Source organism: Hypomesus nipponensis, chromosome 8 (genome assembly GCF_054491055.1).
Source record: "Hypomesus nipponensis isolate SF chromosome 8, ASM5449105v1, whole genome shotgun sequence".
In the NCBI taxonomy this organism is placed as follows: Eukaryota; Metazoa; Chordata; class Actinopteri; order Osmeriformes; family Osmeridae; genus Hypomesus; species Hypomesus nipponensis.
In genome coordinates this window covers 6,135,001-6,157,667 of record NC_140368.1, presented here as the reverse complement: position 1 = coordinate 6,157,667, position 22,667 = coordinate 6,135,001, and the positions used below count along the sequence as shown (strand labels likewise).

At 45.6% G+C, this 22,667-nt stretch overlaps 3 protein-coding genes across 5 annotated transcripts; all 3 read left to right on the top strand.

Annotated features, from left to right (window-relative positions):
* Positions 1-618: 618 nt before the first annotated feature.
* On the top strand, positions 619-9,129 carry lztfl1 (leucine zipper transcription factor-like 1). Of its 2 annotated transcripts, none has more exons than XM_084703873.1 (10): positions 619-1,130; positions 2,371-2,495; positions 2,746-2,940; positions 5,233-5,290; positions 6,460-6,531; positions 6,625-6,690; positions 6,815-6,892; positions 7,525-7,701; positions 7,852-7,955; positions 8,083-9,129. In XM_084703873.1, exons 2-10 carry the CDS (start codon positions 2,419-2,421, stop codon positions 8,099-8,101), a joined length of 846 nt encoding a protein of 281 aa, XP_084559999.1. In that variant the 5' UTR covers positions 619-1,130; positions 2,371-2,418; the 3' UTR covers positions 8,102-9,129. The 2 variants fall into 2 exon arrangements, with proteins under 2 accessions (XP_084559999.1, XP_084559998.1); XM_084703872.1 differs by lacking the exon at positions 619-1,130 and adding an exon at positions 1,759-2,008.
* A 682-nt stretch (positions 9,130-9,811) lies between these two features.
* On the top strand, positions 9,812-16,964 carry LOC146274893 (thread biopolymer filament subunit gamma-like). The gene is made up of 10 exons (XM_084703582.1): positions 9,812-10,494; positions 10,692-10,752; positions 10,873-10,968; positions 11,219-11,398; positions 14,326-14,451; positions 15,000-15,220; positions 15,313-15,444; positions 15,695-15,741; positions 16,374-16,418; positions 16,850-16,964. The coding sequence occupies exons 1-10, from the start codon at positions 9,812-9,814 to the stop codon at positions 16,900-16,902; spliced, it is 1,644 nt and encodes a 547-aa protein (XP_084559708.1). The 3' UTR covers positions 16,903-16,964.
* Positions 16,965-18,476: 1,512 nt separating this feature from the next.
* Positions 18,477-21,934, top strand: ccr9b (chemokine (C-C motif) receptor 9b). Of its 2 annotated transcripts, XM_084703009.1 has the most exons (3): positions 18,477-18,536; positions 18,740-18,798; positions 20,188-21,934. In XM_084703009.1, exons 2-3 carry the CDS (start codon positions 18,745-18,747, stop codon positions 21,232-21,234), a joined length of 1,101 nt encoding a protein of 366 aa, XP_084559135.1. In that variant the 5' UTR covers positions 18,477-18,536; positions 18,740-18,744; the 3' UTR covers positions 21,235-21,934. The 2 variants fall into 2 exon arrangements, with proteins under 2 accessions (XP_084559135.1, XP_084559136.1); XM_084703010.1 differs by lacking the exon at positions 18,477-18,536 and having other exon boundaries at positions 18,701-18,798.
* The last annotated feature ends 733 nt before the right edge of the window (positions 21,935-22,667 follow it).

Here is a 22,667-nt window from a genome sequence, read left to right as displayed (position 1 = left end):
AGTTTGGTGCCCTCTATTGCTGCTTTCCCCACACTGCACTTCCCAGGATAGACGTGTGGCCTACTGGCCTCCTTAACTCTGCAGCAGATGTGTTTTCATGCTGCACAAAGTACAAATAGGAATATTTCTATTAACTTAACATATCTAGTCTATGTCTAACCACTTGAGCAAGCCTACTCTAAATGTACTTGGAAATATTCTCTGGTTACAATCATCCGGTTACAATCAAAGTTTTCAGTGAAAGACAAATTCGCAAGAAATTGTATGACAAAGCACTGAATTTTGGGGATATTTGTCTGTGATGAGAGCCTAGAAAAACACATTGCACCAGCTGACAAACCACAAAGAAACCGTTGCCATAGTTTCCATTGTATGTTTTCTCTTGACTGAGTGTCCCACCTATCCGTACTCCAGTTGCTGTTTCACGCCTTATCTATATGCACAATGTATTTCTGTGCCATAAATAGAACCTTCTGTAGGCCAACTCACAAAGCTGTGCACGTCCAGAACAGACTAATCCACTGTTCAAGCCTCAAAAGATGTTCCTCTACGTTCCCTCACAACATCCCTGAAACTGAACACATTCTAACTGTGACTTTTTAGCCCCTTCAGTTTGAGATGAACTGTTTCTTTTCGGTGGCACTTGGTTTGCTGGTTTAAAGAGTGTGAGAAACTCACCGTGATTGAAGGTAGAGAGGAAACATCGTGGCCTCTGTGAGTGTCAGAGTTGTGTGGAGTGGGACAGACAGCAACGCCAGAGAGATCACGTTATGAAGCATCTGATTCTAGGGGCTAACCATGCGCTACCGGTTAGCCCTAATTTAATTATAAACCGACACAAGGAGGGGGAAAAGAGAGCTTTTCGTTTTTCTGTGAGTCTCCCAAACAAAATGTACATTGACGTCTCCCACTATGCCTTTGAGGAAGAAGGCAAGGAGGCAGACTAACTGAACTTTTATGAACTTCTGATTCGGGCCACATGGAGTCAAATAGGAATTAAGGGCTGAGTCGGGCCTAAGGAACGACACACACACTGTGTCCAATCAGTTTAGTGTGTTGAACCAGATAGCCTCCTGACAAGCAAGCAGATCGTATCTATGAAACTATGGAATATTGTGAAACTTTACTAGGTAAGAGTTTGAGACCATTATATAAATATGTGAACTATAATGTGAACTATCTATCTAAAACTGGTCAAATAAACGGAACTCAGTTGGAACGAGTTCTCCAGGAGTAAAGTCCAGACAATGTAACCCCTATAACCCTGAACCCTGAATGGTGGGGTCACAGATAGCAGTTAGTTATGGTTGTTAAAATACCTTCACCGAAGTTTCACAGTGGTGTTTTCTTAAGAATGATAGACAGAAACCATTTGTATTTGTTTGTATATACAACACACACAATCCATAACTAGCAGATTTCAGAGTGCATGTAGCCTATTGTATGTGTGTGTGTGTGTGTGGGCGCGCGCGCGCGAATGTGCGTGTGCTTTAGATCTACTCGAAACTTGGAACTCGACTCCTAAATATCCGAGCACCTCAGTCGATATCTTTTACAACTCTTAAATATGCATTTTCTTTTCAGCTTCTTATTTTCTTATATATATTTTTTTTAAACATATGGTGCCCTGAAATTGCCTCGACATTGAAGAGCACAATCTATATGCATTATTATTTTGTATTATTATTAGTGTTCATATTATTAACAGTTCTGAACGTTGTGCTGTTGAACCTGCCCTTAGTAACCAGCTCATGACGCTAGTATTCTGTAACCAAGGTACATTCTCCAAACATAGAGAGGGCTAGAGCTAGCTAGTAAATTACCAGATTATCTTCTCAGATATAACTCAATTGGCAAGCGAATCGAACTGAACGACATAAAAAAAAAGGCTGTTAACTGAGTTTTTTGAGTACCCTTTGTTTCCTAGCGTGCATTGTTACTCTAAAGATACCGGTTTAAAAAAGTCGCAATCGGTGTTTTAGTTGATCCTTTTACGTTAGCCACAATGGTGAGTACAGGAGCTAGTATGCTAACATAAGCTAGCTAGTCAGACATCGTTGGCCAACCAGCCGTATGTGAAGCGTGCTTTTAATACGTTAGCAAGATGCCAACTTATAGCTCATAAAAATGTATTATATTGAATGTGAATGTAGCTACAATAGCTAATGTCAGGTTGCTAAATCTGAAACTGCAATAGCTAACAGTTTCTGTAGCTCTGCTAGGCTCATATTACCAATAAGATGGTCTTAGACCCCTGCCTTGGTTTTTGTGACAAACCATCAAGCTCTAAACACTAGACAAAATGTGGAGAAAGTTTGGGTGATTATTTGGCACTCATGAAACCCGAACTTTAATTTCTCTCTCTCCAAGGCTGAGTTTGGTTTCAATGAACACCATCAGAATGAAACCATCAACTACATGCGATTTGCACGCTCTAAGAGGGTCCTGAGACTTAAGACTATCGACACCTGCTTTGAAGAGCTAAAGGACAGCCGGTGTGTTTTCCTTCAATGTTACTATGGATTAATGTGTCATTTGTGTGTGTCCGTCTATGTTTGTCTGTGTCCTTGCATGTGTGTCTTAATGTGTGTTTTCAGGCTGATAAAGGGATGGGAGTAAAAACATATTGTTGGAGGAATACAAATAATACATGTCAATATGAGTAAAAACAAAAAAATATATAGATGTGTTTATGTACAAATGAGCCGATATGAGTTCTAAAACTGAAATGGTGTGTTGGGCCAGACTGGTTGAGGAGACGTTCACGGTGGATGAGGTGCGGGAGATGCTGGACGGGCTGCAGGCAGTGGTGCGTGGGGAGGTGGAGACAGAGCTCATCAACACGGCCCACACCAACGTGCTCCTCCTCAGACAGCTGTTCTCCCAGGCGGAGAAGTTCTACCTGCGTCTGCAGGCCGACATCTCAGAGCTGGAGAACAGGTGAGAGGTAGTCTGGAGGAGGCGCCGACACTGTTGTGGCTCAATAAATTAAAGTATTTAATGTGCAGGGTTGGTCTTCAATGGCACACGAAGCTTGTTTTTTAATTTAGGTTGTACTGAAATTCGTTGTTTTTCACATTGTTTGTTGGAATAGTTATTCGAAAAAAGATTCATAAGAACATTTTCATAATGCAGTTCAACAGTTCAAGGGTCAGGAGTGTCACACACATGCTCAGGTAGGAAGAATGTCATTGCTGTGACCACACTTAGCTTCTGGAAGGAGTGCCTCATATGTTCATGTGAACACAGTCGGGCACCTCCCAAATTGTAGCATCTTCTTCGGGGCTCTTCATGTGAACGGCGCATTGCTTCACCTCTGTGGTTAAGGCACTCGCAGTGAAAGGCAGCCAGCTTAGGAACCACAGCTGTGTGACCTGTTGTGGTTACCGTTTTCTAGTTCGTATTCTGTTACTTTTATGTTTCTTCTGTGATCTTTACTGCATGTTTTCTGCCAGCACAAGAGAAACGTGTCAAGCGAGTAGGCAAGGAGTGCAAACAGGAGAAGAAAGTAGTAACTGAGAAACTAAAAAAGTGAAAGAAGATGGGCTTCTTGCTGTCAAGGTAACCAGGCGTGGCTGCCAAGAATGTGTAAATGGCAGGTCTGGACACAAATCCATATGACAATGTTATAAACCTTGAAGTAGGTACTACATCACTATGTGTGTGGTTGTCAGACATCGTTTTGTTTTTAACCCTGTTTGCAATGGGCCAAACAGGGTTTGTAATGGGCATTCAATAGTGAAACCTTGGCAATAAGCAGTTACTTTGCATCCTTAACTTTGGGGTGTATTTGCTGTGTTTTAGGCCTACAGTATACAGTCTAATATAAGGAGCTATAAGGGTTCTCTATATTCATGGTGCAGGTGGGCCCTGCTCACCCCCTCCCTGTCTCTGAGGGCAGATCCTGACTTGGTACAAAGCCACAGAAACATTGCTCTGGGAGATTTATAGTGTGACTTAGTGAACCTGACCAGCCTCGAGAGCATTTCATTGGCTGTGGGTGAGTGTGTCTCTTGAGGAGGAGGAAGGTAGAGAGTGAAAAGTTGTAGTTTTTTTTATGTTGAAAAGCTTTTAGTCCTTGAACAGCGTAGTGATGTGATTACAGGGGGTACAACAACATGGAGAAAAGTCAGGAAGGGATGCTTTGTAACTTGGCCTTTGATTTGCCTCTGTCTGAATAGAGCTGCCTAAAAGGACCTGACACTAGTGTTTCTCAACTCTGGTTTAAGATGTTGGTTTGCTCCTTGGAACACACCTGATTCAAATGAATACGTCGTTGTCTCTGCAGAAGCCTGAGAACAGTGAATCATTTAAATCAAGTTTGTTGGAAGAGGGAAAGGGTTGAGAGGGCTGTATTTCAAAGCAGGATTTGGGGTTTACGTGGTAACTTAAAGTTTAACGCTTTTCAGTATCACGATGGTGGTTCACTTTTTACCAGTGCATCGCCATGGTAATTCAGGCTGCACACCTAACCTCCTCCAGAGGTTATGTTTGAGATAAGAGCTCAACACATATAACAGCACGACCTACTGACAAATCAATTCTCTTGGAAAATTGCATCACCATTCCTAGAATAAGATCCTGTGAAAGTAAATCCTCATGTCAAATTCAGTAATTACTGTGTTCAGTTCAGTAAATCCAGTGAACATTGCGTTATGGCACTTCTGGCTTGCAGCTGTGTGGAACAGGAGTGGTGGAGGGGGTTGCATTCACTATAAGACATCATCTAGTGAACTGGTGACCCTGAGGAAAGTCAGAGCACCAAACAGGCAAACCCAGGCGTGTTGTAGATGGTGTTGTTTCATGTTTGTGTGCAGTGAGACAAACAGGCCTGTTGGAGGGTGAGATGCGTAGGACTTCAGTGACTGTCAGTAAGGCGTAGATACACCCCTCACCACAGGTCTACGTGCATTTATGGCTCTTTTCCAACCACATTGAAGTAAACTGACAGTTGTGTTCACCTCAAACACATCACATGTTGAGTTTTAAGTATTTGTTTTCTAGGACAATGGGTGTTTTTTGTTGGATGTTTTGCACCGGCTTGCTAAAATTCACACCTCATGTTGACCAACACGGCAAAGTCACGTACACTGACTTAACCATGAAACACTTTATTCAATGATTTTGATGAAGTGGTTCAAATGTATTAATAGTCTTGGTTGCAGTATGTTGTGTACTTTTATTTATACATTTTTGTGGGATTGTGTCTCTTGTGTCTATTCCTGTCTGCAGAGAACTGTTAGAACAAGTGGCTGAGTTTGAGAAGACAGATTTTAAAAGCACTAATAAGGTGAGTCTATTAAAACATCAGAATAATTTTTGTAGGAGTTATTAGACATATTATCCAAACACTTTGGATAATAATATTTCAATTCAGTGAAATCCTGTTTATGTAAGAATATCTTAGACCCCTTTCACAACAATTGTCCAAGTAGTCAAGTAAACAGTCATGGATGCATTGTAACAACAGTGATGCCATGCATGGAAACCAATCAATTGATGGTCTCAGTATGTCAGAATGAGGTGTTGGGGTTTTGTAATATCACACCTAGCCAGAGGCAACAGCCTTCTGTAGAACATCAAGTGGTAGTGTTGAGGTTTCCTCTCTCCTCCTCAACCACAAGGACATATACACTGTGAGAAGGGCCAAGAATAAAATGTTCTACAGCAGAAGAAGTACTGTTGTTGTTCACACATGGTGCTTGTCTCACACAGTGCCCTTTCGTCACCTATGGTCTTGTAGTTCTAGTTTTTGGAAGGCATGGCCTACATATACCAGAACAGTTTGGGGCAGTTTGGAACAGTCTAGCTGCCTTCTTTACAATGTGTTGTGTTCTCCTGAATTAATTTTCTTAGTTTAGGTTCTTCTCAGTGGTTTGTTATTCAATATTATAACAAATAGGGGTGTAACAATATATATATTTTTTTTTTACAATATGTATTGTAGAGTTATGGCTATATTTTTAAAATATGACGTCCATTTGATCCTATTGGTTGAGCTACCAGAACGCGACCTACTCTGCACCTGCGTCATGCATTGCATTCTTAGAAATCGCTTGAACTGAGTTAACTAAATTGTATGTACAACAAAGAAAATTATGGCAAATGTTTAATGTTTTGGAAAACATCTGTCAATAGAATTTGTTTCATTAAAAATTTTGTTTAAAATATTGTGATACGTATTGTATCGTACACCCAGTTATGTGACATGTATCGAATCGGGTGCTGAGTGTATCGTTACACCCCTATAACAAATTATAATTCTTACTTTATCATATATATTGTTGATAAGTATAGTAACTCATATAGGTTGGGATGAAGACTATATATCAAAGGTTTAGATTATTTATTATTGGTTTAGATAGGCCGCTAGAAATCGTCAAGAGGTGCAGGACTAAAGAATTCCAATGTACCTGTACTTGCTAAAAATGGCAAATAAACTTGAAACTTGAATCTTAGGTCACCCAGGAGATCAACAAGCCCAAGCTAGCACCCCTAAATGAGGGAGGGGTGTCGGAGCTCCTGAACAAGGTATGCATCTCATCCTCAAGCCTGGGATTACCAGGGATTAGTACTGTTATATTAAAAACATCTTTCTGAACCTGTTCTTTATGAATTGGCCAGGAGATATCCAGACTGCAGGAGGAGAACGAAAAGCTGAAAGGCAGACTCCGGACGCTGGAATCTCAGGTATCACCGACATCGTAAGATGTCTGGAACATCATATGTCGCCAGGCCACAGACAGTTCTACCCTTGTTACATGACTTGGGTGGTTTAATGATAAATGAAGGAAAACTGTCATTGTTTTGTCAGGCCATGAGTGCTATGGATGAGAAGAGCCAGGCTGAGAAAGCTCTGAAAGCTCTGCAGAAGATCCAAGGGGAACAGCAGGTAGAGTATTAAGACAGTACCTAGTACTAATACAGATTTTTGTACGGCCAGTAAACCAGAGACAAATCCACATGAGCTGCTGCCGTGCATGTGTGGACCTGTGTTCTCCAACTCAGGTAGAGACGTAAACAAGGTCTCCAGTCATGGGGGACTAGTCGATCTTGGTATTAGACACTAGGATGTGAGTATGACTTAAGTAGAAAGGGTGGATGAGGGGAGTGTCAGAGAGAGGGGGGGGGGGGGGACCTTATACCATATCTCTTCTTGATAGTCCTTCGGTTTTTTGGTTTGGCTTACGTCTATGCTGGAATCCTGTTTTGCAGTTAAGTAATCTAGCGCTTCTTCAAATATTCTCCTGCATTTGGCTCTTTCTTGCTTGTCAACTGTTATTTGATTTCATTTGCTCTCATGGAAATGAACTGGTATGTATCAATCTGACCTATGTGAGTGCACATTTAGAAGTGTTTAGAGAGACATTTTGTGAGTGAAAGCTTACAATGGTGTTTGCCAGTACGTCCAGGCATGGAATTGTATGTCTCCGTACGTGTGTATTTGTCTTTGTGCATGTGTGTCGTGTGTCTTGTGTGTTACCCCCAACTTCACCACTCACCGTTCCCGCTTGTCTCGCCCAGCTGGCGTGTCGTTCCCAGGAGATCAGCAGCCTGGAGGACACGGTGTCGACGCTGCAGGAGGACTACCAGCGCTCCCTCCACGCCAGCGCCGCCTCCCAGAAGGACCTGCAGCAGAACCTGGTCTCTGCCAAGCACGACCTGCTCAGGGTCCAGGATCAGCTGGCTCTGGCCGAGAAGGTACAGCAGTGTTTACCAGGAGCTTGGGTCCACCCAGGCTGGGTTGAACCTGTCACTGTGGGTCCTACCTGTCACAGTATCCCCTCCTCTACTGCCCTGACCCTGTGTGTGTGTGTGTGTGTGTGTGTGTCTGTGTGTGCCCGGCCCCAGGAGCTAGAGAAGAAGTTCCAACAGACTGCAGCGTACCGCAACATGAAGGAAATACTCACCAAGAAGAACGAACAGATCAAGGAGATCAGGAAACGACTGCAGAGGTCAGTGAAGGAGCATCCACGCTTTCACTCACACTCTGCTCTCTGAAAGAAAGCACTGTGTAGAAATCTACTGTCACATAAATGGCAATTGTCTAATTTTTATTTTTTTTACATTTGTTTACTTCAGATATGAGTCAGATGAATGAGCCTCACCCAGTACAGATGAATGTGACCCAGAAGATCAGGAGGACAAATGGACCTATCAGAAGAGAGTGTGGAGGAAAGATCGGACCAATCATTTATCTTATGGCTGCATATGTAGAAAGAGAGACGCTTCCCCCCCAGAATTCTATCATCCAGCTTCTCCAAAAACCTTTTTAGTCATTGACTTTAGTAGAGGAATGTGAGTATGGTTGTGGCATTTGGTGGATGGAGACCGTAGGCCCAGCAGATGTTTTCTAGTTTCTGGAAGTCTCTGATTGAGTTGCTACCATGGTGTGCTGTTAAGTTGCAGTTGTAGCTTGTGTAGGTTTCACTCAATCAGTTTCTTAGTCAGCTAGCGTCCTATGCAAGTACTGTCACGCCCCCTGTCAAAGTTGGCCTTCTCATGATTTTGGTGTTGAGTAAAGATGCTGGATACCTTTAGCCCTGCGGTCAAACCTTTCTCTCTCTCATCAAACTGATACATAGTTCTATGGCACCACATAGTCAGATAAACCTTCTTTCAAGTCTTCTTTCTGCACAAGTGTGTCTGTTATGTTCACCAGTCAGACAACAACTGCTTTATTCAGAATGACAAACCCTACAAAAGCTTGTGTGATAGAGGTAGGGAATAGCCTAATGGACCAAGGTACTTTACCTTTCAGTTACGCTAGCGAGTTAGTTTTCTTTGAGACCTTTCCTTGATACCTTGGAGGAACGTTGTGGGAAATGTGGTGCAGTCACATAATGTAATTTATGACACGTGCTTTAATTTCTTACCGTTTATATCTTATGTTACTGCTTCATGACGTGTATGCTGTGTGTGTAGAGAGTATTTTTATGGGAACACCAAACTGTGTATTTTTTCTTAAATGCTGACAGTAATGAAAGTGAATGAGAAGCTATATAACTTTGCCTCTGATGTAATGCTCTTGTAGAGTATTATGCATCTATTGTTCTGTTAGACATGCATATGTGTGTATTGTGCAAAGTGGGAACTAAATTAAAAAAACGTTTGCCAAAAACGAGGATGGCTTCATTTATATTTGCTTTGATAAGCTCTGCTTTACGTGATTCCTTTGCAGCCAAACAGTACTAATCTAAAACGATACCCTTCATAGTGAACAGTGATTTGTGATAAAGGGACTACTACAAGTATTTTTACTAGTACTCCTCCATGGGATTAAATAATCCATACATTTAGTATGGATTTAGTATGGAGTCTTCCCATGATCCATACAAATAAGAAGCATAGATATGATTTTACAGTTAAGGAATCCTCCATGCATCCTTCACCAGAACATCACATAGAAGTGTCTAAGGTGTCCTCCAGCTGCACAGAGTGCAGTGTGTTCAGGGTGTGCCTTCACCAGCAGCTGCTGACAGCAGACAGGTCTGCCCATGCCTCCTCAGCACGGGGCAGCAGGCTGAGGAACCTCCCCCAGAGGCTTTCAAGACCAGGCAGGGCCTCTCCCTCCCATCATATCATAGTCCATGTGGACACTGTGTTCCACACTGCAGAGATATGATTGAAGGAACTATAGGAACAATCCTAAACTACAGAATAGCCTCAAGGTGACATATTTATAGATTTCTGTGATTTTCTGCTAGGTGTGGTTGGGCGTGTCTGTCTCCTGATCTCTCTATATAAACCTTGTGTGTTCATCCACAGGACACGAGCTTCCTGAAGCACATCTTTGCCTGCTCCAGCTATCATGTCTCTCTCTCTGTCATCCTCCAGGCTGTCTGGGTCTGGGGGTTTGGACTTCTCCAGCCTGGGTGGGGCTGGTGGCGGTGCTGGAGGAATGGCCCTCGCTCTCCGTTCTGGGGCTGGCTTGGGCATGGGGATGGGGCTAGGACTAGGTGGAGGTCTGGGTCTAGGGGGTGGTGGAGGAGGCTATGGGCTCGGACTGGGTGGAGGGCTGGGTCTAGGAGGTGGTGGAGGAGGCATTGGGATGGGTGGAGGTGGAGGAGGTGGCGGTGCATTGATGGCCAGCCCTGCTTTTTCCATGGGCCGTACCATGGCCGCCGGGGGGATGAGCGCAGGGGCTTCCCTGCTTGCGGTTAGCTCTGCCCAGGCTGGTGGGCTCGCCTTGGCCCCGGTCCTCACCCGCGCCGCGGAGAAACACACGCTCTCTGGCCTCAACGAGCGCTTCGCGGGCTACATCACCAAGGTGAGGCAGCTCCATCAGGAGAACGCCGCCCTGGAGGCCCAGCTGGCCCAGCTCACCGGCGGGGCGGATGTGGCACATGAAGGCTTCGGGGCAGTCACCACGGCTGGGTACGAGAGCCAGCTGGTGGAGTACAGGGGGAAGCTGGAGAGCCTGTCCTTGGACACTGTCAGGCTGGAGATTGTACTGGATGGCATCCGGGGAACGGCCCACGAACTGAAGGCCAAGTAGGGGACACGTCATGAAAATACATACCTTACTCTGAGAGAGAACAGCTAATATACCAAATGTAACTGAGGACTGTATCCTTTCTTACATCAAATATATATATTTGATATTGGAAGTTGCTGAAGTTGTGCATATTTTTCTACATTTCTGTGAAATGTAAATCATATATTTTGGCTTCTGTTTTCTTGTCTTGCAGATATGATTTTGAGCAGGGTGTGAGGTTTCAGCTTGAAGCAGATATTACAGCAATGAAAAGGGTAGGCAACGTTTAATGTGTGTGTATTAATTGTGTAACATGAATAGTGACTGATCAACAGTCAGTGCTTATTGTAGGTGTAGTTGTACATGTAATTGTTGAAAACATTTTTTGCTTCTAGGACATTGATATGGCCTCCGACGTAAGTGTTGAACTGCATGCCACACACTCCAGCTTGAAGGAAGATCTGGACTTTGTCACCAAGACTCAGGATGAGGTAATTCCATTGTGGCTATAGCTTACACAGAACACAACCCCACCCAACACAAAACACCACAACAACAAAAACCACACGAAAACATTAAACACTCCAAGAACGAAACACAACAGAAGCTCCACCCCCAAAACCCCCCAACAGCAAACAACTCACCACAACACAACACCCCCGTCGACCCGCCCCACAACATAACACCTCAGTAACCACATGAAAACGAGGCATAACGGGACATTTCTGGTTCTCTGGTCAGGAGTTGTTCAGCCTGCAGTCCAAGCTGGGAACCTCGTCCACGGACACCTCAGTCTCCATGATCCAGGTGGACACGGGCAAGTCCTTTGACGTGGCGGCTGCCCTCAACAAGATGAGGATGGAGCATGAGGACTGTGTGAGACAACACAGAGAGGAAGCTGACGCGTACTACAAACTCAAGGTACAGCTCATCCCACACACTCCATCTGCGTTACTTGTCTTGTGAATTAAGTGTTAGATATCAGTAAACAATAATGTACATGGAAATAGATACTGTCGTATTTTATAATTCAACACGTCATTTATAGTTCTCCAGTTCCATGGTTGACGTTGATTTGTGTGTCCAGCAGGGGGCACTTGACATGATGACATAATCCCCCCTATTTTGACGATCTGAAACGCAAGTATCAAAACGCAAAGCGCAAGTAACTTTGTGGGCGTGACTTCAGCTTGGTTGTTATTTTGCCGGCGGGATAAATGACTTTGCGCCTGGCGCAAATCTAAAAAGGGTTGGTCTGAAGTAGGTACATTACTAATGGGTGTGGTTTGGGCGTAACGTGCAATAAACCAATCAGAGCATCATCTCACATTCCCTTTAAGAGCAGCGCTTGTTCCATAGCGAATTGCTATTATAACGGCGGATTTGCCAGGCGCACGCCAGCGGTTCACAGCCGAGGAGATCGACGTTGTCGTCAGGGCCGTAAAATATAGAGAAGTGACATTGTATGAGAAAGGCAGAGCAGTTTTCTCATTGCACTAAATTGCCCACTCATGCTACTCATTCAAATTATTATTCTTATTTTTACATGTATATATATTTTTTTTAATTGTTATATTTTAAAATTGTTTAGTTCTTAGAATTAGTTTAAGTAATGTACTTAATTTATACCAGCATATGTTTATTGTTTGCACCTTCCTACCACAGCAAATCGCGTATTTGTGTAACATAAGCTTCATGGCGAATAAACCGAATTCTGATTCTGATGGGCATGGGAGAAGAAACCTAACCAAATTAGCTTCGGTTAAACAGTCATGGGAGGAAATTGCCACCGTTGTTACAAATGAAGTTCACACACATAGATATTTCTTATGAAAATATTTTATAATCATTGAAGAAATGTAACATGCCATAAATCAAAACAAAGTAACTTAGCTTCGCAGAAAGAAGACCCTGGCCCCGCCAGCAGTGTGCACGGACCAAGCTTGCGCCCTTAAAATAGCATCTGAATATTACGCCATTGACTTTAAACCACGTTTTTCCTGGTCAGTGGCGGAATTGTTTTTCGGAAACTGCAAAATAGCACCAGGGAACGTTTGCGCCGGAACACGCCTCCTTTTTCGCTGAACCGCCCACGGGAGCGCAAAGTCATTTCGACGTGCGTCTGTGGAGGGAAAAGTCGGCTTTGCGTCGAGTGCAAACTAGGAATGACACTTGCGTCGTTGACTAAGTCAATTGCGCTGGGTGCAAGATAGGGCCCAATGTGCGTAAATGGCCTTATGGTTTAAGACAATATTTAGTTGATAAGAATTTTAGGTGTTATTATAACACCAAGTCTTTAAGACCTACACGGTAATTATAAAACAGGTTAGTATAAAAGAGACATTTTTTTGTTTGTTTGAGCTAAATGTGCATCTGATCTGGGATCAAAAGACTATTACAAATACTTTCATTCACTGTTAGCTTGTATCTTCCTTGAGTGTGGGGGTGGGCTTGATTTGCATTTTTGAGCAGGCCATCTGCTTCATCAAACCACAGAAGAGCGACCATGTAGAGAAAAGTAAATTAAACTCAATCAGATTGTATGCAGACCTGAACAAAGTCATAGGTTGCAGACCTGAACAAAGTTCAATGTAGCAGGCCAGTGGTGGCCAGTCAACCATAATGTACCTTCTTCCTGTTATGAGTGTAACTCTCCAAGCCCCAGTATGTACTGTGGGGTTGCGTAATGTGGGCTACAGCGATGGTCATGCTGTATGCACTCAGCTTTCTATTGGAAGAGATGGACGCACACGTGCGTTCACTTTCCCATGATACAAAACCATACTGTGCATTTTGTGCTCTCCCACGCAACACAGTTTGTCAAAGCGACTGTGAAAACTAAAGTTGACATCTCTTCTCCATTTTTCTCTCCACTTCTCCTTTCATCTCTTCCTCTCCCCTCTCCTCTCATCTCCTCTCCTCTCCTCTCATCCCCTCTCCTCTCCACTCTCTCCACTCTCTCCTCTCCTCCCCTCCCCTCCCCACTCCTCTCCTCTCCTCTCCTCTCCTCTCCTCTCCTCTCCTCTCCTCTCCTCTCCTCTCCTCTCCTCTCCTCTCCTCTCCTCTCCTCCCCTCCCCTCCCCTCCCCTCCCCTCCCCTCCCCTCCCCTCCCCTCCCCTCCCCTCCCCTCCCCTCCCCTCCCCTCCCCTCCCCTCCGCACTCCTCTCCTCTCCTCTCCTCTCCTCTCCTCTCCTCTCCTCTCCTCTCCTCTCCTCTCCTCTCCTCTCCTCTCCTCTCCTCCCCTCCCCTCCCCTCCCCTCCCCTCTCCTCTCCTCTCCTCTCCTCTCCTCCCCTCCCCTCCCCTCCCCTCCCCTCTCCTCTCCTCTCCTCTCCTCTCCTCCCCTCCCCTCCCCTCCCCTCTCCTCTCTTCTCCTCTCCTCTCCTCTCCTCTCCTCTCCTCTCCTCCCCTCCCCTCCCCTCTCCTCTCCTCTCCTCTCCTCTCCTCTCCTCTCCTCTCCTCCCCTCCCCTCCCCTCCCCTCTCCTCTCCTCTCCTCTCCTCTCCTCTCCTCTCCTCTCCTCCCCTCTCCTCTCCTCTCCTCTCCTCTCCTCTCCTCTCCTCTCCTCTCCTCTCCTCCCCTCCCCTCTCCTCTCCTCTCCTCTCCTCTCCTCTCATCTCCTCTCCTCCCCTCCCCTCCCCTCTCCTCTCCTCTCCTCTCCTCTCATCTCCTCCCCTCCCCTCCCCTCCCCTCCCCTCCCCTCTCCTCTCCTCTCCTCCCCTCCCCTCCCCTCCCCTCCCCTCCCCTCCCCTCCCCTCTCCTCTCCTCTCTTCTCATCTCCTCTCCTCTCTTCTCATCTCCTCTCATCCCCTCTCCTCTCCATTCTCTCCACTCTCTCCTCTCCTCCCCAGATGGATGAGGTACAGGCTGCCACTGCCAGCAGCTCCCAGGCCCTGTCGGCCTACAAGGCAGAGATCTCCTCCAGCAGGAAAGAGCTGCAGGCCCTCAGTCTGGAGCTACAGAGCTTTGTCAATGCTGTGAGTGTGTGAACGTGTGTGTGTGTGTGTCTGTTTGTGTGTGTGCCTGTGTGTTTGTGTCAAGGAGGCTTGAGTGTGTGGATATAAGAAAATTGAATAATATACCAAAAATAACCTTAAAGAGTAAGAAACAGTCTTTGTAGCATAACATTATGTTAAGGGAAGTGAGGGGTTTTGTGAAATTGCCTTTTGTAGGCATTGTTATAATGACGGTTGGATGTTACCGATTATCGTGAAGTAAATCACAGCGAGACGACAGACACAGAGGAAGTGGTTGAGAAGTTGTCTTCGTGCCAAAGTCCCCAGTGCATCGAGGGCACGAGAGCAGCCGTGCTTTCCCAGAAGCTACAGAAGGAGCCTGCTAATACAAATCACAAGAGCCAATCACAGCAGCTTCCTGTCTGACTGCTCTGGGTTTGGAGACCAAGGGGGTTTCTCTCAGAGCAGTCAGCTGTACGTGTTTTTCTGTAGAAGTTGGAATTACTGTAAAACGTCAACAGTTTTCGAATCCCTTCCCTCACTCCCCCCCCCCCCCCCCCCCCCCACAGAGCCTGACCCTGGAGCGCAGCCTGGCTGAGGCTCATGCCCATGCCTCGGGGGCCGTGTCTGAGTACCAGGCTCAGATCGCCAGCTTGGAGGCGGCCATCGAGGTTGCCAAGGGTGACCTGCACAAGCAGATCCTTGGTTACCAGGAGCTGCTGGACGTCAAGCTGGCGCTGGACGCAGAGATCTCCACCTACAGGACACTGATGGATGGAGGCGACATCAGGTCAAGAGCCCAAACACACTATCTTCTCAGTAGTCTGTATCTGTTTTCAGGGTGCAGTTTTTGATCCTTCCTATCTGTGTTCACCCCTGCAGCTTCCCCGTCCAGAACTTTAGCTCCTCCTCCGTCTTCCTGTCCAGCTCACCTGGCCCCTCCTCCCACTTCAAATCCCCTCCCCCTTCCATCAGAAGCCCCTCCCCCGCCATCACGGCCAAGGCAGATGAGAAGTAAGGCTGACAAAAAGTTGGGTGCCTTACTCCCACCTGCCAGGGGGCTGAATTAGGAGAAACAGGGGTAGTGGTTTGGGGGAGAGAGAGCAATATCATGTTTAGGCTTTTAAAAAACCCCACTGATCCTTTGCCTGAGAGGGCCCTGGAGATAACTATCATGAGCGTTTCACATCTCCAGGTGGCACCTCTGCTTGCCTGGGTATTCAATCTCTGTCTGTTTGCTCACCTGTTTGTGTGTTTCCCCCAGTGTGTCTGTGAGCATGTCCTTCTCAGAGACGTCCTACTCTTACACAGGTGAGGGAAAGAGCGCCCACCTGCCTGTTGCTAGAACCTGGTGCCCCTCACTAGCACCACAGTTCACACAAGTGCAGGTGTAATGGATATATCTGATCTAGTACATAGAAACCAATGTTCCAGCCTTTGTAAGAAGCAAACTGAATGTAAAAAATTAAATAAAAGACTAATTGCTCTGTGTGTAACCCGTGTTGACTATAAGGTCAACACTCCTCATTCCTCGGTACAAATACCGCACATCCACGCCATTAAAAAGCTAGCTGGCAATAGATGGCTAAGTGATATTGATGAGAGTAGGTCATTGCTTGAGTAAGTCAGGAGTATCCTGACTTCAAACCCCAGTGTGGGTAAGAGAAGCAGGAAATGTGTACTGATTAGCGATGCGATGACGCGATGTGAGGTCAGTCAGCTCACGTCACAGATACTGATGTGATAGTAACAAGCCACTGTTTGGCAGTTTTTACCCAATTTATTCTTGGTGTATTGCCTCTTCACCGCAGAAATTTGGACAGTTTGGACAGCAGTTTGTGGCCAAATGATATCTTTGTGTGTGTAACTGGCAGCTACAAATAAATGTTAACTGTGGTTGATCCCAATCTGTATGTTTCGCATTTCTCTGAATCTCTGTGCAGTGATGGAGGAGGTCATTGAGTCAGAGACTAAAGAAGTTGTCACAGGTGAGTCAGGAACCATACTCCATGCCTCTATTTCTCTTTCCTCCCCTCTCCCTCTCTCTCTCTCTGGCGACACAAGCTGCTGATTGTAGATATAGACTGGGACAAGAGTCATGTTGCGGGGCTGTGAGGGTTTCCCCTTGGTGTCATGGGGATCATCAGTGAGTCTTCTTCCACAGAACAAACTTCCTTTCAACCACAGATGCTCTGAGTTAGTTTAAGTACAGAGGGATTCATATGTTCTTTCTCTTTTTACCCCCTCCCCTTTCTCTTTCTTTTTCGAACTTGTTTTCTCTTTCAATCTCATTATATTTTTCTCTCTCTCTTTCACTCTCTCTCTCCACTCCCTTATTTCTTATTGTATCCACCTATCCCTCTTTCTTTCTTTATATCTAATCTCTCTCTCACTTTGTCTCTCTTCTCTCTCTCTCCAGATGCCAGATCTGAGACTACAACGATGACGTCTGATGCAGAGTCTGAGTCTTAGCGGTCGGAGCTCCACGTTCCAACCGTGTAGGATTTCACCCCCTGCTAATAAACATGCCTGCGTCTAACCAAACCTTTCACTGTTGTCTCCTGGTTTAACTGAAACAGATAACACTCCTTTCAACTAGCCTTTTGCTATGTGAGAATTGTAAAGTAGGGTGAAGGGTGTAGTGTAGAGTGTGTTGGATGGCGGACACCACTAAGATAAACGTACTGTAGAGTCTTTGTGAGTGTCTGAGAGCAGTAGGTACACACTTACTTACTTGGTGCTGCAGAGTGTCAGTTGGTACTGGGCTAACCAAAACCTCTGAGGTCTCACACTTTCTTGAAGAGTGTGTTCTCAGAAGCACATTGAGACCCATCAGTAAGACACAACTGTTTAACTCCCCACTCTCTGTGGTCCAAACTGAGAATCTGCGAGTGTGAGAACAGAGGCCCTGGGGCCTCCTGTTTCTCACCAATTTCTGAAACTGTCAAATCAGGCCGGCAAGTGAAACTGTTAGCGGGATGGTGCTGAAAGACTAGGTCTGTGATGTGAGCTGTGTTTGAAGAAGGGCCAAAAGCACCATACAGGAGATGAGAGAGAGGCTCTTCCTAACACCCACACACTTACAGAAAACAACACGTACTGTACCACCATGAATGAACATCCCTCATTCTCAGACTGACATCATCACAGACCCACTTGGGGTTTAGAAACTGAAAAAGTTCCCAAACATGGCAGCAGTAAATTACTTGCTAAATGCAATGATGTTTCATATGAGCCACTTTTGAGCTTTCTCTTTATTTTGCCCTCACATTTCCCTCTTATTCTTTGATGATATTATACAACTATACTGTAACAGTGACAAGCATGACCCTATGGTTTCTTAATGTTTGCACAATGCTAGCATCAAGTCCACAGTTTGAAGACTATCCATGACAAGTGATATTTTATATTTCATAAAACGAATAAAAAGTCATTAAAAAGCAGCACTTCATCCCAGGGCAGAGCATGCCACCCAGCAGCAACCTGCCCTGCTCACAGAGGTTCTGCCTTGCAACCACCACCATGGATATCTGTTTCAGGCATCAGCCATACCTGGCACTAAACACAACCAACCCCCCCCACCGAACACCCACCTGGGCACACAGTGTTTATCACTAATGGTGCGTGACATGGAGAAGCTCTCTGGCTGTCTGTGGAGGAATGTGGGAGTATTATCTCAGCTGCTGGAGACACAGCGGTCTCCATTACACCACTCACCCTGCACAAACCTGCTCTGTCTGCCCACACAATCTCACAAGATGTTCATCTCTGAGTAGCCTTCCTACTGTGGCACAAAATTGTAGCTAATACAAACAACAACAAAACAGAAGTGAGAGTCACCATAGACAGATATTTTGGTCGAACAGACTTCCACCAAGAACAATGATAGTATCATATGAGTGTTTACTACCAGTAGCCTGCTTCTATGTGGAAAAACATGCCAGACCACAGCAGACAGTGCAGAGCACGTGACACCGTGGTTAACTTGGAACTATAAAAGCTGTAGACGATGAGCCAGGTAGTGATATTCACCAGAGACAGAGACTTCACACTGAGGAAAACACTCAACACTGACACATATTGCCTATTGTCTGACCATAGGCTGGGTAAGACTGCATGTTTCTCTATATCTACTTTTTTAGCAAATTATGTTTCATCAAAATATGACACATTTTATGTTGCCACTCTGTTGTAAATTACACTTATCATTAAGTGTGGTTTATCAAGTAAAAAATCCTCAAATCACAAAAATGTAGAAAGTGTAAGTTGATTTAAGTACAAATCAGATTTGTATTTACTACACCTACAGGTAAAATGGCAGAGCAATTAATTGAATACACAACAGAAGATCCAATAACCAAAGAATTTGTGAGTACAATGCTGTTAAAACGAAAACATTGTGTGTCTGAAGATTAAACCAAATATTTTGAACCTGACTATGAGCTAATGTATTTCACTGTCTCTGTCTACGTCAACACCAGATCAACTTTGTTTTCTTTCTTATTTGATACTATTGCTTTCACAAACAGACTCTTCTCCACTGTCAGCTATGGCATTTTACACTTCATCCAGATAATTAGGCATGGTAGTTGTGGCAGAGTGCCTCATCTGGGTAGTGCGGTTCTCAGAACGGTCTGTGTATGGAAGGGTCTGGTGTGTTCTTGGTCACACGGTGCCATACTTCAAAAGAGTGGAAGTTTCACAGTAGATCCCAGCTTCATCTGGTGGGTGTTTACAGTCAGGAGCACGGGGTTGTGTTTAGGTAACGCTCTGACTGCTTGGTGAAACAGAGGAGACAACATGAAGAAACACAGCAGTGATTACAGTAATGTGATCGCGACTGAACATTGGAACCACAAATCAAATACCAGGCTTTGTGCAGAAAGTAATACAGTACTACAGTGTACTACAGTTCAACAATTGCATCTCAATAACTTAAATTGCTTACATTTTTATTGTTATTAATACTACGAATTCACATATTAATATTAGCTTTGTCAATATACTAAGATGGCAATTAAATAGCGAGAATCACAGACTACAGGCTCTGCATATGCAAATGAGCATTTAGCAGGGTGCACATTTGGATTGGAGCCTCACTGTGACATGTTTACCAGAACTCACATCTCCGTAGAAAACCATAGCAACAGCAAAGGTCATAAGAGGCAACAGCAGCAAGTTTTCCACTGAGCGTGGTTAGAAATCTACTGTTATCTCGCCCGCCACCCCCTTTCTCCCCCTGATCGCTCACACATCTTTGTTACGCTTGACAGTTTGGGTATCTTTGACGTGCTAAGCCCCCCTCCAGTTCTCTGGAGCCCCTCGGAATTGTTCCCCCCCCCCCTTCCTCCCCCACACACACACCAGCCCCCCTCCATCCTGGCACGGGTAAGTACAGGAAGTGGGTACAGCGGTGTGGTTTCTCACACCTGTGCCTGAGAGGAGGGAGCCGTCTGGCTAGGCTGGAGCGTCACTGGCTGTGCCTGATGATGTCAGAGAACGCAGTTCTCTGCGCTTGCACAGACCCACACTGTAGACAGGAAACATCAGGGAACTGCAAAACTGTCAGAGATTCATGATCCGTTATCGGAGGCAAACAGTGTACAGATGGTGAAAGGCCCTTGTCGTTTTGGCATCAAGGCTCATATGAAGTAACACAGAACTCAGAACTTGTGAACTGTTACTAAGCACATGACAGCATCCACTCAAGAGAGTTGCATTAATAACTCCTGTCCTGTGATTGGTTTGTGTTTGCAGGGCTCAGGGTACACTGACGACTATGACATGAGCTTCCCACCAGGGTTGTGTGACAAGAGCTGGGTGCGGGACTTCCGTGCTCAGTACGAGCCCCCGCTCTTCTGGGTCATCTTTGTGCTGGGCGCCGTGGGCAACCTGATGGTGGTGTGGATCTACACGACGGTCCGCCACCGTCTGAAGACCATGACGGACATGTACCTTCTCAACCTGGCCGTGGCTGACCTCCTGTTCCTGGGCACGCTCCCCTTCTGGGCGGCGGACGCCCTGAAGGGCTGGGAGTTTGGCCTGGGCTTCTGCAAGGTGATGTCGGCCGTCTACAAGATCAACTTCTTCAGCAGCATGCTCCTGCTCACCTGCATCAGTGTGGACCGCTACATCTCCATTGTCCAGGTCACCAAGGCCCACAACCTGAAGGGCAAACGCCTGTTCTACAGCAAGTTGGCCTGTCTGGGCGTGTGGACCGTCTCCACTCTCCTGGCCCTGCCCGAGTTCATCTTCGCCCAGGTGAAGAAGGGTCAGCAAGACCTCTCCTTCTGCACGATGGTCTACGGGGAGAACCTGCACAACCGGACCAAGATCCTGGTTCTGTCCCTGCAGATCTGCATGGGCTTCTGCCTGCCTCTCCTGGTGATGACACTCTGCTACTCTGTCATCGTCAAGACCCTGATGCAGGCCCGCAGCTTCGAGAAGCACAAGGCCCTGCGCGTCATCTTGGCCGTCGTGGCTGTGTTTGTCCTCTCCCAGCTGCCGTACAACAGCCTGCTGGTGATCGAGGCGTCCCAGGCTGCCAACATCACCATCACCAGATGCAGTGTGGTCAAGCAGTTTGACGTGGCCGGCCAGGTGGCCAAGAGCCTGGCATACACCCACGCCTGCATCAACCCCCTGCTCTACGTGTTCATCGGGGTGCGTTTCCGCAGGGACCTGGTGAGCATGCTGAAGCGCTGCAGCTGCGCCCTGGGGCGCCAGGGGAGCCTCAGCAAGACCGTCCCCAAACGCCCCTCCGTCATGTCAGACACAGAGAGCACCCCCGTACTCTCCTTGTAACTGCTCCCTACAAGCCCCCCTCCCATAGTCAAGGAATTTCCCTGGACTCCTCCCTCCCCCCACCCATCCTGATGGAATGGTTTGCTGCCTTGTCATCTTCATGCCCCGCCCTTCATAAAGATCTCATGGTTGGTTTATGTTCTGGGGGGTCATGTCCACTATCCCTTTTGTCTCAGAAAGATACAGTACAGTGTGCAGCTGCTACTTCTCTGCATGCACTCCTTTAATCATTCCGGTGTATCACAATGACAACTGTCTAATTTTACTGCATATCATGCATATCAAGTGGACTGCCATCTAGAAACTACTACATTGTGGATCATCACATGATCAACTGGAGAATGTACCAATTTATGTTTTTGACCCAAAGTATGTCTGCATCCCCCCCCCCCGACATCATCTCCACCTGCGAGTACATCCTTACTCTCCTCTACAGACTTAGATAGGAGTACTTAAACAGTACTCCCCACCCATTACAGCTGCAGATCTGTCTTTGTTTCACATTGACGTCATTCGACATTCAACACACGTGATACACCAAAATAATTCAGTTCTTGTATAAACTGTACATTGCTGTACATAGGTTGATTAGTGTAGAAGCTCATTATTTGTGTGTTTGTGTTTTGATTGATACTATCATTGTACTCTCAGTGTGAGCTGTGTGTATTTTAGAGGCACCTGGAAAAAAAAAATTGTGTACCAGAGAAAAAAAAAACAATAAAGAAATAAGTAAAATATTCTCTCTTTTTCTGTTTCATTGGACTTTTCAAGATTGTGGTGTCTTAGTCTCTGCTTTAAGAAACACAAGGAGAACCCAGGAGTTAGGCATTATCAGATTAGAAGAACAAAATAACCCAGACGGGCCTTGTCAATCCCATGGAACCAACAACTGGGAGACGGACATTTGGTCTGATAGTTGTGAGTCAATACCTCACCTGAAATTCGTTGTTCTAAATCATTTAGTTGATGAATTTAAACAGATTTTACTTCTTACTTTCTATGGCGAGAGAAAGCTGATGTGGGTTTTCTATGGTCTAACGTACTGTCGGTGGTAGGAAACAGTTGTGAATGTGGGTTGCTTCTTCCACAAGACTTTCACTATGAGTTTAGTTTTATTAAAGTCTACTGAAAGTCTAGTTGAATTCTGAACACTTTCAAACGCTGTTGATGTTGATGTTGGTCTACGTATGACTGGGCAAGTTTCTGTCTGAGTGCCACAGGATGCCCCAAGTAACTGGCATGAGAAAATGCTTGTGCTGATTCATGTTTTCACAACGTTAACCAAATGACATTGTGGCAGAACGAAGAAGGACGTCCTTAGATGACAGAACAAAGACACGATTGTAGCTTTTAAAATGGCGTCTTTGTGGGAAGCCAGTTGTGAACTTGATATGTAGAGAAGAGATGGATAGGCTTCATGATATACTAAATTC

Excerpts from the sequence above, each read along its gene's own strand:
- lztfl1 (XM_084703872.1), top strand. Across the intron at positions 6,532-6,624 it reads TGTCGGAGCTCCTGAACAAG|GAGATATCCAGACTGCAGGA; the intron begins GTATGCATCTCA and ends TGAATTGGCCAG. Across the intron at positions 6,691-6,814 it reads TCCGGACGCTGGAATCTCAG|GCCATGAGTGCTATGGATGA; the intron begins GTATCACCGACA and ends TTGTTTTGTCAG.
- LOC146274893 (XM_084703582.1), top strand. The coding sequence starts at position 9,812 with ATGTCTCTCTCTCTGTCATCCTCCAGGCTGTCTGGGTCTGGGGGTTTG. Across the intron at positions 10,969-11,218 it reads TCACCAAGACTCAGGATGAG|GAGTTGTTCAGCCTGCAGTC; the intron begins GTAATTCCATTG and ends TTCTCTGGTCAG. Across the intron at positions 15,742-16,373 it reads GACGTCCTACTCTTACACAG|TGATGGAGGAGGTCATTGAG; the intron begins GTGAGGGAAAGA and ends ATCTCTGTGCAG.
- ccr9b (XM_084703009.1), top strand. The coding sequence starts at position 18,745 with ATGGCAGAGCAATTAATTGAATACACAACAGAAGATCCAATAACCAAA. Across the intron at positions 18,799-20,187 it reads ATCCAATAACCAAAGAATTT|GGCTCAGGGTACACTGACGA; the intron begins GTGAGTACAATG and ends TTGTGTTTGCAG.